This window comes from Callospermophilus lateralis, chromosome 10 (assembly GCF_048772815.1).
Source record: "Callospermophilus lateralis isolate mCalLat2 chromosome 10, mCalLat2.hap1, whole genome shotgun sequence".
Taxonomy (NCBI): Eukaryota; Metazoa; Chordata; class Mammalia; order Rodentia; family Sciuridae; genus Callospermophilus; species Callospermophilus lateralis.
In genome coordinates, this window is record NC_135314.1 from 58,308,291 (window position 1) to 58,321,103 (window position 12,813).

Below are 12,813 nucleotides of genomic sequence, written 5' to 3' on the forward strand. Positions count from 1 at the left end.
AGGTGCTGTGAGTTATTTTGTCTTTAGTACAAGTGAGCACTCTGAAAGCAGGTTCATATTCACGGAAAGAGGAAAAAAATAGTTCCTTGTGGTGGAGACAGGGAATGTCACAAAGCAGCAAAAAGTATAGGGGGAGCATCTGTTGCCTGTTCCTGCCCCACAGTCCTGCCTAAGTCCCAGCCTGCCTTTGTTCTTCTCTTTCCACCCTTCATCTCCCATAAACCCCCCCTGGCACAGAGCCACCGCTAGCCTATAGAGATCTTTTGTGTAAGTTAGAAAATGCCATCTCTTCTAGGCAGATGCAATCTTGCAGGTGCAGAGCTTGGCAAGCAGATGGTGTCTTTGGGAAAATTAGAAGAAGAAAAAAAGCCCCTCCCTCTGGGCAGTGCCCTGCTGTGGCACAGGACTTGAGAAGCAAACCACTGGTTGATTTCAGCTTTCACGTGTCCCTTCAGCTTCATGCAGTGCAAAACCAACACAATGGATGCAGTAGCCCTCACCACCAGCAGCCCTTCTAGTGCCCATCACCCCTTCTGCAGCGCCCCAATCCACCCACATAAGCCTGTCCTTTGCCTTATCCCAGAAGATTCTTGTCTAATGGCTGACTTGCTGGTCTCTGATAAACTAATTCTCAGTAAAAGAGAGGAAAATAACATTTATTAAGCACCTACTGAGTAGAAAGGATGCCACAAGCTTTTCCTATGTGTTTTCTTAACAAATTCTCATATCAACCCTTTGAGATAGCTATTATTTACCCAGTTTTAAATGGGGACATCCTAACCCTACTGCTCTTTAACATGCCATTCCACTTCTCTGTGTCTCTGGTTTCCCTCTCCTCCTCCAGGGACTATTCTTGCTGTATGGTGCCTACCTGGCTGGCCTGACAGACCACGTCAGCTCTCCTCCTGTGAATCAGTCCCTAACAATCATGGTTGGGGTCAACCTCCTGGTACTGGCTGCAGGGCTGCTCTTTGTAGTCACCAGATACTTGCACTCCTGGCCCAACCTCGTCTTTGGACTCACATCTGGAGGCATCTTTGTTTGCACAACCACAATCAACTGCTTCATCTTCATTCCTCAGGTATGCTCTAGGGAAAACTTTGCAGGGCCTGTTCTCTTAATCACTCAGAGTTTTCTCTGGGCATGACAGATTGTTTATTCTGTTTTCTGCTGATACCTTTCCATGCCATTTGTTGGAGAGTCACAAAGAAGGCAAGGGCCCCCTCTGTCCTTCCTTACTGACCTGGGGGAGGACAGCTGTGCTTCCGGTCAGCTAGAAGGGCAGGCCAGAGGGGACTGAGCAATGGCATGGTCTGTTCCTTGGTGGTTGCCTGGTTCCTGCTTTTAAACCCACTCTGATTCACTCATTCCTAATTCCCCCTTCATCTTGATAACACTAGTTTTTTGTTGTTGTTGTTTGTTTGTTTGTTTGTTTGTTTTTTATAGTCCTGGAGGGAGAAAAAAAATTTTTCTTTCTACTTGAGAGTACAGATTCACTGGGAAAATTTGATTTGGAACTTTGTGATTTAAAATGCTTTTCCTTTCTTTTTATTAGAGGAAAATCTAGAATATTCCTCTTTGTTTTACAACAGGGAAAAATCAAAATATGATTTATATTATAGGGATTAAGAAGCAGAATTATACAGACATCAAAGAGGAAGAAAGGGAGTCAGAGGACAGGAGAAGGCACACAGAGGCTAGAAAGGAAAGTGATGGTAATTGTTGCCACAGTGCACTAGCAACCCCGAACACATCTATCCAAGCTCACAAACTCAGCAGCAGGCACTTTGCTATTTCCCTCCTGGTCCTCCTTTCCTTTTCCTGAGGCCTCCCTCATCCCTCTCTTCTCTCAAGTCCCCATTCTGGTTCCACTGCAGCTTCCAGGTGACTGAACTACTTCCTCATGAGAGAGCTAACCCATCATTGCAGCATTGGCTAATGGCAGATTTCAGTGTATTTATCTAAGAAAAGAGTATACTTTGGGGCATGATGATATGACACAAGCATGAGCCAGTTACTGTTCACAAATTCATTAAAATATTCAACATAATCAACAAATAAGAAAAAAATCAACAGGGGCAGCAGTATGAGAATCCAAGGATGGGTGTTACATCTGTGTCAGAAATTGGAGGAATTTTTGCTGAATCTTCATGTTGTAAGAACTGGATTGAAGACGCCATTGAGAGCAGATACTTAATTGTCCAGGATGTAGCGGAAATGGGCTCTGAAAAGCAAAGACTGTACCTCTCTGGAACATGGGTAAAGGCAACAAGGAGGGGCCTTTTTGGAAGCCTCCCCTTGGGCCCTGTGGCCAGCTTTATTGATTGGTAACCTCTTTGCCAACCCCTTTCTTCCTTGCTTATCTCCACTTCTTAGGCTGAAAGAACTAAATATTTGTTTGCTAGGCTCCTAGACAGGCAGAGGTATTTCTGTGATACTGTTTGGAACACTAGAGGCTTTCTGGGAGACTTCTGAGAAAGCTTTTGTTTTCCTAAAAAAAAAAAAAAAAAAGCAATAAGCATGGTTAACATACCCCTTTTTTCTTCTTCCTGTTTTGAATATATGTGATACCTGAAGCCATGGCAGCTGTATTATAAATATGAGGGAAAGACCAGGAAAATATATTTATTTTTTACTGGAAAAATATAGTTCTTTCCAGGTAATACAAGAAATTCAAGGGGAAGGACCTATGAAGGAAACCTGCAGTTCACAAAAAGAGAACCACAAAAAGGGATGGGGTAGTAGCTCAGTTGGTAGACATTTGCCTAGCATGTGTGAGGCACTGCATTCAATCCTCAGCACCACATAAAAATAAATAAATAAAATAGAGGTATTGTGTCTGTCTACAACTTAAAAAATATATTTTTTTAAAAAAAAGAGAATCACAAAATCTGAAGATTTGTAAAGGCTGTCTTTCTCTGAAGTAGAACTAAAGTTTTAGAAGCTATATTATTTTTCTCATCAATAGGATTCAAAGGATATGCCCATCTTCAACAAAAGCAAACCATCATGCAAAGAACATAGTCTTAAGTAATGAAATATTAAATAGGAATGAAAATATGGTGTTAAAATTTTAAATCCCAACCAAAGCACTGAATAAGCAATTGGACAGTGCAAAATATTGAATTAGTAAATGAGGGAAACAGAAAACAAGAAGACAGATAAAAGTGAGAGACCAGATAAGAAAATATAATGATCAGGTCTGAGGATACAATGTAGAGGTAATGGGAATCTTTGAAAGAGAACAAAATAATTTGGGGGCAGAAGTAATTATCCAGGAACTATCAAAGGAAAACCTTCCTGATCTCTTGGTTGAATCCTTAGCACCTAGGACAGTAGTGACTCCAGGTACACTCCCCCTACCGTGAACACGATAAAGCAGGATGACAAACAGCAGACGTCTGACTTCCACAAGCCCTTGGTTTGTTGAAGTGGGAGTGAGATGGGATCAAGGGGCACAGGAACTGTGTGGATGGAGGGACGGCAGTGGCCTTTCTCTTTCCTTCTGCCTCACTACTCCCTTTCCTCCTAGCTGGCTTGAGCTTCTTTTCTCTGTATCTCTTCTGTTTTCTTTCTCACGTTCTTCTCTTGAGCTGACCATGATGTGAGACTAAAAAAATATTTTTATTTGAGTCTGTCGTATTTGAGGTTTAGGAGATACATCCTTTTTCGAAATGTAAAAATGACTGTCCCCAAACTGATTTCCCTCCCTGTCCTTTGGCAGAAAAACGACTCCCTCTCTGAGATTTGGACTGTGTTTCCCCAAGACAGTAGGACAGCTGAGTAAACTGGGAAAAGCGTGCGAGGGGAGCTCTACCGAGGGCGGGGTGGCGGTCGGGTCCGCAGTGCAGTGAGTCCTCCTGTCTGTCAGCCTCCAGGCTCCGCTGGGATGGGTGGGGCTTGTGACAGCGAAGGCACAGATGCCCCAAGTGGCCTCTAGGCGGCGTTAGAGAGCCGGTGAAATGGATGACAAGGAGGCGAGGGGACCCAGCAGCCTTCTACAAGGGCACTCAGGAAATGCCTAAGTGTTTGTGCCAAGCACTGAGGTCATCACCAGCAATCAGCCAACCTTTGCTTTTGTGACCCGAACGTGAACCATCCCCCACCCTCCATTTCCTGTGTGAGGCAGTCGGTCAGAGACAGGACACTGTGTTCTCCTCTAACCCCAAAGCGTTTCACCTGCTCCTCCGTGAGCCTATTTAGGACTTTCTACTCTGCCTTGTGGTTATGTCTGTGTCCCAGCACTCCTGTTAGACTGGAGAGCTTCTTAAAGGGAAGCTTCTTTCTCTTATCCTTGTATCCATCCAACCCATTTCTTAGCTGCTGGGAACCTGCGTGAAATGCATGGCCCCACCTCCAAGGTAATGGGGAGCAAACAGGAAAGGAATTAAAATCTTGAGGAAAGCTTTACACGGAGCTGGGGAAGGAGAACTCAGTGATGACATCTCAGCAAATGAGGTGTTTGCAGTCAGTCTTGAAGGAACAGTAAGAGTTCTCTGAGCAGATGGGGGAGGGACAGTAGGTGACCTTTCAGATGGGATAACACTGATCCGAGGTGTGAGTCAGAGGATGTAATGTATGTATGTTTGGAATACCCTAAGTTTTCGCTGGTTTTGCAGCACAAATGGTAACAATAGGAGAGTGGCAGGAAGTGAGAGAGGTGCATTTGGTGAGCTTCTGAAAGCTGCGCAGTAACCTGCTGGAGACTAGACATTTAACACACACCCCGCCCCCATAGTAGTTTCCTGTTAAGGCTGCAACAAATTACCACAGGTTTAGCAGCTTAAAACAACACAAATATATTATCGTACAGTTCTGGAGGTCAGAAATCTGAAGTGGATCTTATTTATCTAAAATCAAGGTGTCAGTAGGTCTCACTCCTTCTGGAGACTCTTAGGGATGATCTGTTTCCTTGTCTTTTCCAGCTTCTGAGGGCCACACACATTCTTTGGCTCAAGTCCCTTCTTCTACTTCCTGAGCCAGCAGTGTGGCATCTTCAGATCTCTCTCTCTCTGCCCACCCCATCTCCCTGTTTCCATCTCTTTCTCCAACTCTAATCCCTCTGCCTCCCTCTTGAAAGGACTCCTGTGATTACATTGAACCAACCTGGATAATCCAGGATAATCTCCCTATCCCCAAATCCTTAATCACATTTACAAAATTCATTTTGCCATGTAAGGCAACATATGCACAGGTTCCATGGATTCAGAGACAAATGAGCATCTTTGAGGGGCCATTACTCAGCTCCCACACCCACATAGCCTAGAACAAGAATGTGCCTGTCCTGAAGGAAGCGCTTTACAACCTGAGAATTATTTATAGCTATAATCCAGAAACCCTGAAGGGTCAAGTTTTAAATGCCAGGACCTTCACAAATGAGGAATTAAGCTTGGCTGCACCCATCCCACTTAGAGAGACACCAACCCAAAGTCCAGAAGTGCCCTGATGCCCATATTTACCTATTTTGGCAGCCCTGCAGAAAGGGCTCAGACTCAGAGGGCTGGGGGCAAAGGGAAGAGCTGTACTACCAAGGAAAGGGGGATGCTGAGAGGAACAGACAGCCTGTGGCACTGCCAGGGCATTGTTTAGAGAATGACTTTAGGAGGTCTGCTCCATCCACATAGGACCAAAGAGGGACATGGGCTCCAGTAGCTGCTGAGTGCAGCAGTGAACCCCCCACTTGACCCTTTGGGAAGGGCTCCGAGAGGGAGGTTCCTGGCCTGTCCCAGGCCACACAGACTCCTGATACCAGGAAGACATGTGCTGAGTCAACACAGGACCCAAGAGGACTTGGGTGAGGAAGTGGTACTGAAATTAGGAGTGAAATCCAGGATTCTATCTGAAATTTATGGAATTTGGGTTATGCTCCACATTCAAGAGTTTAGTAAATGTTTGTTGAGTGGCGGGGGAAATCCAAGATCTCCTTTTGAGGCTATCCATAGACACTTCAGCAGCATTCCTCAAAATTACATGCCAGAGTCCTCAATGTCCATCACTAGGACACTTAGTTTTGGAGATTCCTTAAGGAAAGAGAAAAGCCTCCACTACTGTGCCCCATCAATCCACATTATGGGCTTTCACAGATAGGCACATGTCCCAGAAGCTCCAGAGCAAACCCCATTTGTGAATGTGCACCAGCTCCATCCCTATTAAAGGGAACCAGCCCATGCTTCTACAGATTGTTCTTCAAGGTCAGTCTCTGCCAAAGAATTTCCCCTAGGACCTCACAGCTCACAGTCTTCTCTTCATCACTTGTGGAGGGATAGGCAGTGTGGCTTATTGACCTGGTTACAGCTGTGGGTCTGCCACTGACTTCCTGTGTGAGCTTAGACAAGTCGCACTCCTACTGGAATCTTTCCTCATTTGTCAAGGGAAAGATATGGCTATCTGTCAGACCTAATGTCCATCATTTTTGTTGACTTCTGTGGGTTCCTATCTCTTGGAGCCTTGCTCATTTATTAGGATTAGAAGACCACTCACAAGAACTGGGTTCCCAACATCAGGAAGCACATCATTACTCAGCAAATAAAAACTGATGAACAGCAGCTACACACAACTAGAAACAGTTTCATTTGAAACATACACTGTTTAGAAAGCTTAACCTCCTAAATTCTGGCTTTAAAATATGGTTCTAGGAGTAGACATCAACTCTGGTTCTCTTTGATCAGTTTGGCAATCAGTAGAAGAGCTAAAGTTATTCATTCCTTGTCATCTTCTTCCTTGGGCATTTTTAAACTGTTATTATAGGTTTAACATTATACTTTCTATCACTCCTGTCTACAAGCCCTCCAGAGCAAAGGACATTTTGAGGAGAGAATAGTCTGTGCATATGTGTATCTGTGACAGTGTCATTCCTTGGTGTTTCTGAGAAGTGAGGGAATGTGTCTCTGGGTGTGTAATTAAATAAATAACATGTGTTCTTTTTTTTCTAACAGCTGAAGCAATGGAAGGCATTTGAAGGGGAAAACCAAACAATCAGACACATGGCCAAATATTTCAGTACTCCCAGCAAAAGCTTGCATACCCAGTTTGGTGACGAACAGACCTGCCACCTGAGAGGGGAGAAGAGCTCCATGGAGAGGCTCCTCACAGAAGTAAGCTGCACCCTGCCTGGCAGATTCCTGTAAAGAACTCCAGTCATGCACTGGTGGGCCCCGTGTGCTTTCATGGCCAACGTTCCCTCACCTTCCCAAACAGCAAGCAAAACCTCTACATTGTCCCAGTGACTTTGTACAGGCAATGAACAGGTGTATATTTAGTCATTTTTATGTGCTAAGGCATTGTGCTAAGCTCTAAAGAACAAAACAAACACTGTTCCTACCCTCATGGAGCTTACAGTCTAGTAGAGGAAATGGATATTGATTAAATGAATGTGTAATCATGAATTGTGGTAAGAATTATGAAGGAAAAATCAGGGTAGTAAGTCAGAATAATGGGTGGTGGGGACAGAGACCTATCACTGAAAGTGAACAGAAGTACAAACTGACCAGGCAAGGAGTACAGGAAAAGCATTCCACGGAGAGGAATCAGCATTGTAAAGGCCCCAAGTTATAGTGGACCTCAGCATCAACGTGATACATTCTTTCTTTATATAGACCATTACCCTCATAGCCAAGATCCCTCAGGGCCCTTACTGTCCCTGCCAGGTACTAATGGGAGAACTCAATCATCCCGTGACCCTAGAAAGCCCGACCTGTCTACAGATATGAAAGGGCATTGAAACAAGGGCTCTGAATGTCACTACAGCACCAAGGGGGGTTGGACAGCCCCAGCCCTTCTTTCTTCTATTCTTGAGCCAGAGTTGGCCCCTCTCCCAGACAAACACAGTGTGGGCTTGAGGCAAGCACGTGGAAAAGCTTGAGGACTGCATTCCTCAGGAAGAAGGCACGGGGCCCAGGGGAATTAGTCAGTATTTTGACACTAACTAAATTACATTCCATAATTTTTTCTGTATAGCTTATACCTGGATAGGTGCTATTTGGCAAACTGTACTTTTTGTAATAGGACTGCCCCTTGTTATTAACAGTCCTGGTGAGAGGATGGTATGTTGGGGACCTAAGAAGCCCCAGAGAAGGAGGGCTGAACCTGCCCAGGCACCCAGGGAGCCCGCCCCTCTGGTCTCCCACATCATACCCTTAGCCCTGGGCCTTTTATGTCCATCACAGTAACACTTTTCCATTTACTTACTATTTATTAAACACTCAGGACATTATTTCAAAACCAGACTTCCCCCACCTGGAAAGGGAGTGACATTGCCTTTGATGCTCTGTGAATTCTTCAAAGAAGCATTCCCCCCCCCCCCCCACCCTCCGGCTAAACACAAGGCCAGAAACTTGGCTAGAACAATCTGGATAGTTTTCATTTATGATCAGCTAATGCTGGGATGGCCGCATGGACTGACTCTTTAGCCTTATGGTAATTTATGACATGCTTTTTGTACCTCTGCCGTGCTGCCATTTCCCACACAGTGACTGAATCTGCTCTTCCAAAAGGTTGCCTTGAGTCCGTGGAGGAAGGGCTGGAATGGATGCAGATGCATAGGCAGTAAAAAGCTGGCCTCCCCAGCACCTGCTATGTCTTTCCAAGAACAGGTCTGAGCACCAGCAGTCTGCCTTGGGCCCGTGGCAAGCGAGGGGGGGGGGGCGTGTCTCATGTGGGCCTCCTGGAAGCTAGCAGTGCATGATGAATAACTACAAATACCTCTGGAAGCACATTGTGGGCACAAGCCCTGACTCCAGCCTCCCAGTTGGCCGTTTTCTCCTTACACATCTTTCTGTGCAGCCCTCGTGCCTTTCTCGTTCTTCCCCATGATCTAGGCAGTCCATCTTCTCCTTCCTGCATCCTCTTGTTCCGATGGCCAGGGATCCCCCGGCTGTTAGGGTTAACATCTGTCACTGGCCACCCAGCCTGTGTGAAGGCAGCAGAGAGAACCTTCCCAGAGGCTGAGGAGCCTCCCCTCCAGACTCTGCCACAGAGGATACCTGCCTAACCTTTTTCTTCCTAGACCCAGAGATATGAGAGGTTGATGCTATTGCTCCTTACGACCTTCACCCTATGAGAAAACACCTGTTGGCCTTTTGCTCCCTCAGTGCACCAAAAGTAATAATTAATACACTCATTTAAAAACAGCTGTCACTGGAGGTCAGATTTTGGCGTCACGATAGCCTCTAATTAGTATGCAGCCATGGTGGAAAAAGAGTCCCATTTCCTTTTCTGGAAGAAGGGAAGTATACTGTTTACCCTGATGTTTCTAAATCTGTCGCCAGCCGGCTTCAGATGTTTGCTTAACTGGGAGGAGAGTATTCTTCCCGACTCAAGGTTTAGACTATTTTCCTACACCCAGAGAAGTTTTCGCATAAGGCACAAAAAGGCAGTGCTCAGCTTTCACCCGCTGGAGTGATGGTCATCAACCGATGACTTTTTCCTGACTCTGTGAGGCAGTGATGGCCTCCTGAAGCCCAGGAGTGCTGGCAGGTGACAGCAGGACAAGGTACAGGGTGAGCTTCAGGAGGAGCGGTTGGTGGAGGAGGGAGACGGTTGGGGTCTCCTGTGCAGCCATCCCAGCCTCCCAGGAGATCCTCAGGGAGATCTGGCACATCCCAGACATCAGGAAGAGCCTGAACGTTCTCCTGTTACTCATCTGCTCTGCTCCTGCTGAGCCTTGAGTCATCCACACTCACCCAGCTACGCCCAGACCTTCCCAGCTGCCGGGAGGGAGAGAGAACTGTCAGGCAGGTGCTCAGCTGAAGTCCATTCCGCCTGATTCACCAGTCACTCACTGGGCCTGGCTTCTCTCCTGATGGTAACGAAGTAAAAACTGGGAGTAAAAACACTGTCAAAAAAAACACCTCTGTCCTGTTTATGCACAGGGGTTGCAGTGGGTCTGCCTGGAGGGGTTGCTACCAGATTATTTGTCTATTTTATTTCAGTCACTACCCTGAAAAGATCATTTCTAAGCAACTCTTTCATGTAAATTCAAGAAATGACCACAGGCTGGGTCCATGAGAAACTTGTTAGTTATCCTAAAAAAAGGGAATACCCTTTATTTCTAGCACCTGATAAATGGATGTCCAAATGCTCAGCTTTAGCCTTTAAAGAGACAGCAGCAAAAAGGCAGCATTTAGGTCTTCAGACAAGCCCTTCCTAGAACACAACACTGCCTTCCCCAAACCCTGACCCTAAGACCATTCATCTGCCCTAAGACCATTCGTTAGGATCTCATCCCTACTTCTCTGCCTTGGAGCATCAGTATTTTCCAAAGATGGAAAGACAATCCTCTGTTGCCCCACAGGCAGATGTCCAGAGTGCAGTCACACCCGGTACACCCATTGCTGATCCTCCTCCTCCTTCCTGCCCCACAAATTTACAGACAGAATGGGTACACCTCTGCAGCTGTCACCTGCCAGCACTCCTGGGCAAAGCCTGTTTATCCACTACCATTCACGCAACAGGCAGGCAGCTCAGTTGCAGAACTTCCTTTCCCCAATTTCATTCATCTTCTGCCCTCCATTCTATAGTTACTAAATCGAGTACCAGAGACTTAGGCCCAATAATCATTTTTTGTTTGTTTATTTATTTGTTTAAAGCTTCTGCAATAATTGTGATGCACATATTTCTTTAGGAGATATTGATGGTTGACCTTGCCACATGGTAGCTTTGGCCTCTCACCCCCAGAGGTCCAGCCTGGGAAGGTGGTCATGACACAAACCCGAGATTCTTCCCATCAGCTCCTCCTGGATCCAGTCAGATTTGGCTCCTCTCTTCTCCCTGTTCTTCCCATTTTCCAAGCTGCTTAGCAAGAGGCAAACTACTTATTTCCCTATTTGTACCTCCCCAGGAGATGTGTTTCAGATTCATCCGTGGTTGACAAAATTGTGAGAAATCCAGAGTGAGACCCATCCCAAACCCCTTGAGACCAGTGTCCAGAGCTGAGCCTCTTGGTTCTGGGAAAGAGTGAGAAGATGCTGCAGCAGCCAGCAATAGACAGATGGGGCTCCTCTCTCCTCACAGTGCCATAGCCTGGGGGATGGAAGGGGAGATGAAGATCATAACAACAATAAATCACAGCAGCCTTGATTGAACACCTTCTGTCAGTTATTGTGCTAGGCACTTTGCTCGCTTTGATTCATTTCTCCTGGTAGAGGCACTTTCTTGGAACCAGTACATTGGAAAACCTGGGATTTAAACCAAGGTCTTCAGATGCCACACTTTTTCCATGGTAGGAGGCAGTATAGAACCTGTAGCATCATCTTTGGTTGATGATTTGCTTTTATTTTACAGAAAAATGCTGTGATTGAAAGCCTGCAGGAACAAGTAAACAATGCCAAAGAGAAGTTGGTGCGGCTGATGTCTGCTGAGTGCACCTATGACACCCCAGAGTGGGCTGTCCCACCCACCTCTTTCCAGGGCCAGGATGCCCCAGCTGCAGCCTCTGCTCATGACCTGGCAGCTCAGGGACCTTCAGAATGCCCCTCTGCCTCTCAGGATGATGTGGGCAAAGCTACCCAAGACTCCCAGTGCACCTCAGCGCCCTCCCCACACATGCAGAGCCTCAGGACACCTGCAAGGGACACCAGCTCCTCCCCAGGCCAGAAAATGCCTGACTTGAAAGACTTTTCTGATCATCCAGACTTGGGTTGTAGCCAGAAGCCACAGGCTGAGCAAAGACAAAGTCCAGAAAGAGAAGACCAGGGACCTGAAGCCCCCAGCCAGAGTGTCATACTAAGTGGAGGGGCCTCTGGTCTCCAGAGACAAAGGCAGGGCTCAGAGGCTTCCCCAGAGAGAGTACCTAGGGTCAGTTCAGCAGTCAGGGAAAAGCTTCAGGAAGTCTTACAAGAGCTGGACCTGGGCCCTGAGGCTCCCCTCTCTGCCTCCCCATCTCGTCCTCTGCAGCTCTGGAAAAGCAGTGCTGCCCACAGTCCCCAGAAAATGCCCCTTTCCAGGGAGCTGGGCTTCAGCCCATACGTAGTGAGGAGGAGACGGGCAGCTCAGCGGGCCCGCTCACACTTTTCTGGCTCTGTACCCTCCTATGTGTGGCATCAGGCAGACAGGACTGTTTATGGGGCACACAGTGAGCTGAATGTGCAGAGTGGGGACGACTGCAGGCTGTACCTCCAAACTGCTGATTCTAAGGTACTAAGGCTTTCTTCCAGGAAGCCTTTACTACTCCCAGATCCTCAAGGGAGGCCAGGGCCCCTGGAGGGCAGCAGACACCGGACAGAGCCCCAGGGGGCTGAAGAGAGCCAAGCAGCCTTTCCTCACCAGCCTTCTGCCTCTGCCCAGGCACAGAGTCCCACTGCCTCAAGCCTTCCCCGCTCACCAGACCTGCCTGAGCAGCAGCAGCTTTGGTCCCCAGGTTTCCCTGGCTGTCCCTTCCTGTCTTCTCAGTGCAACTACCTTGACACTGAGTCCAGCAGCTCAGATGAGTTCTTCTGCCGCTGCCACCGACCCTACTGTGAGATTTGCTTCCAGAGCTCCTCTGACTCCAGTGACAGTGGCACATCAGACACTGATCCTGAACCTGCTGGGGGGCTGGTCTCCTGGGAAAAGCTGTGGGCCCGCTCCAAGCCCATTGTGAACTTCAAAGATGACTTAAAACCCACGCTGGTATAAACATCAGCAGGGGTTGGTCTGGATATAAAGGTCAGACCAGCTGGAGCCTACAGGAGGAAAGCCAGATCCTGGTTTGGGGAACAGACCTGAGCAGCTCTGTGTTTGAGCTGTGCTCTCTGTTACCTTAAGAACTTCTTGATCATACAAAGAGATATTACCTGTCTTGCTACTACCTCACAGCATGACTGTCAATGACTCCAG

General features: G+C 47.0%; 1 protein-coding gene across 2 annotated transcripts in view; it reads left to right on the forward strand.

Moving 5' to 3' along the window:
- The window catches only part of Gpr156 (G protein-coupled receptor 156), a 60,721-nt gene extending 48,109 nt beyond the window's left edge, over positions 1-12,612 (forward strand). For both annotated transcript variants that reach the window (XM_076868548.2, XM_076868549.2), the window contains exons 7-9: positions 845-1,081; positions 6,936-7,094; positions 11,281-12,612. In XM_076868548.2, the coding sequence (XP_076724663.2) occupies positions 845-1,081; positions 6,936-7,094; positions 11,281-12,612 (1,728 nt within the window). The remainder of the gene's footprint in view (positions 1-844; positions 1,082-6,935; positions 7,095-11,280) is intronic.
- Positions 12,613-12,813: the final 201 nt, after the last annotated feature.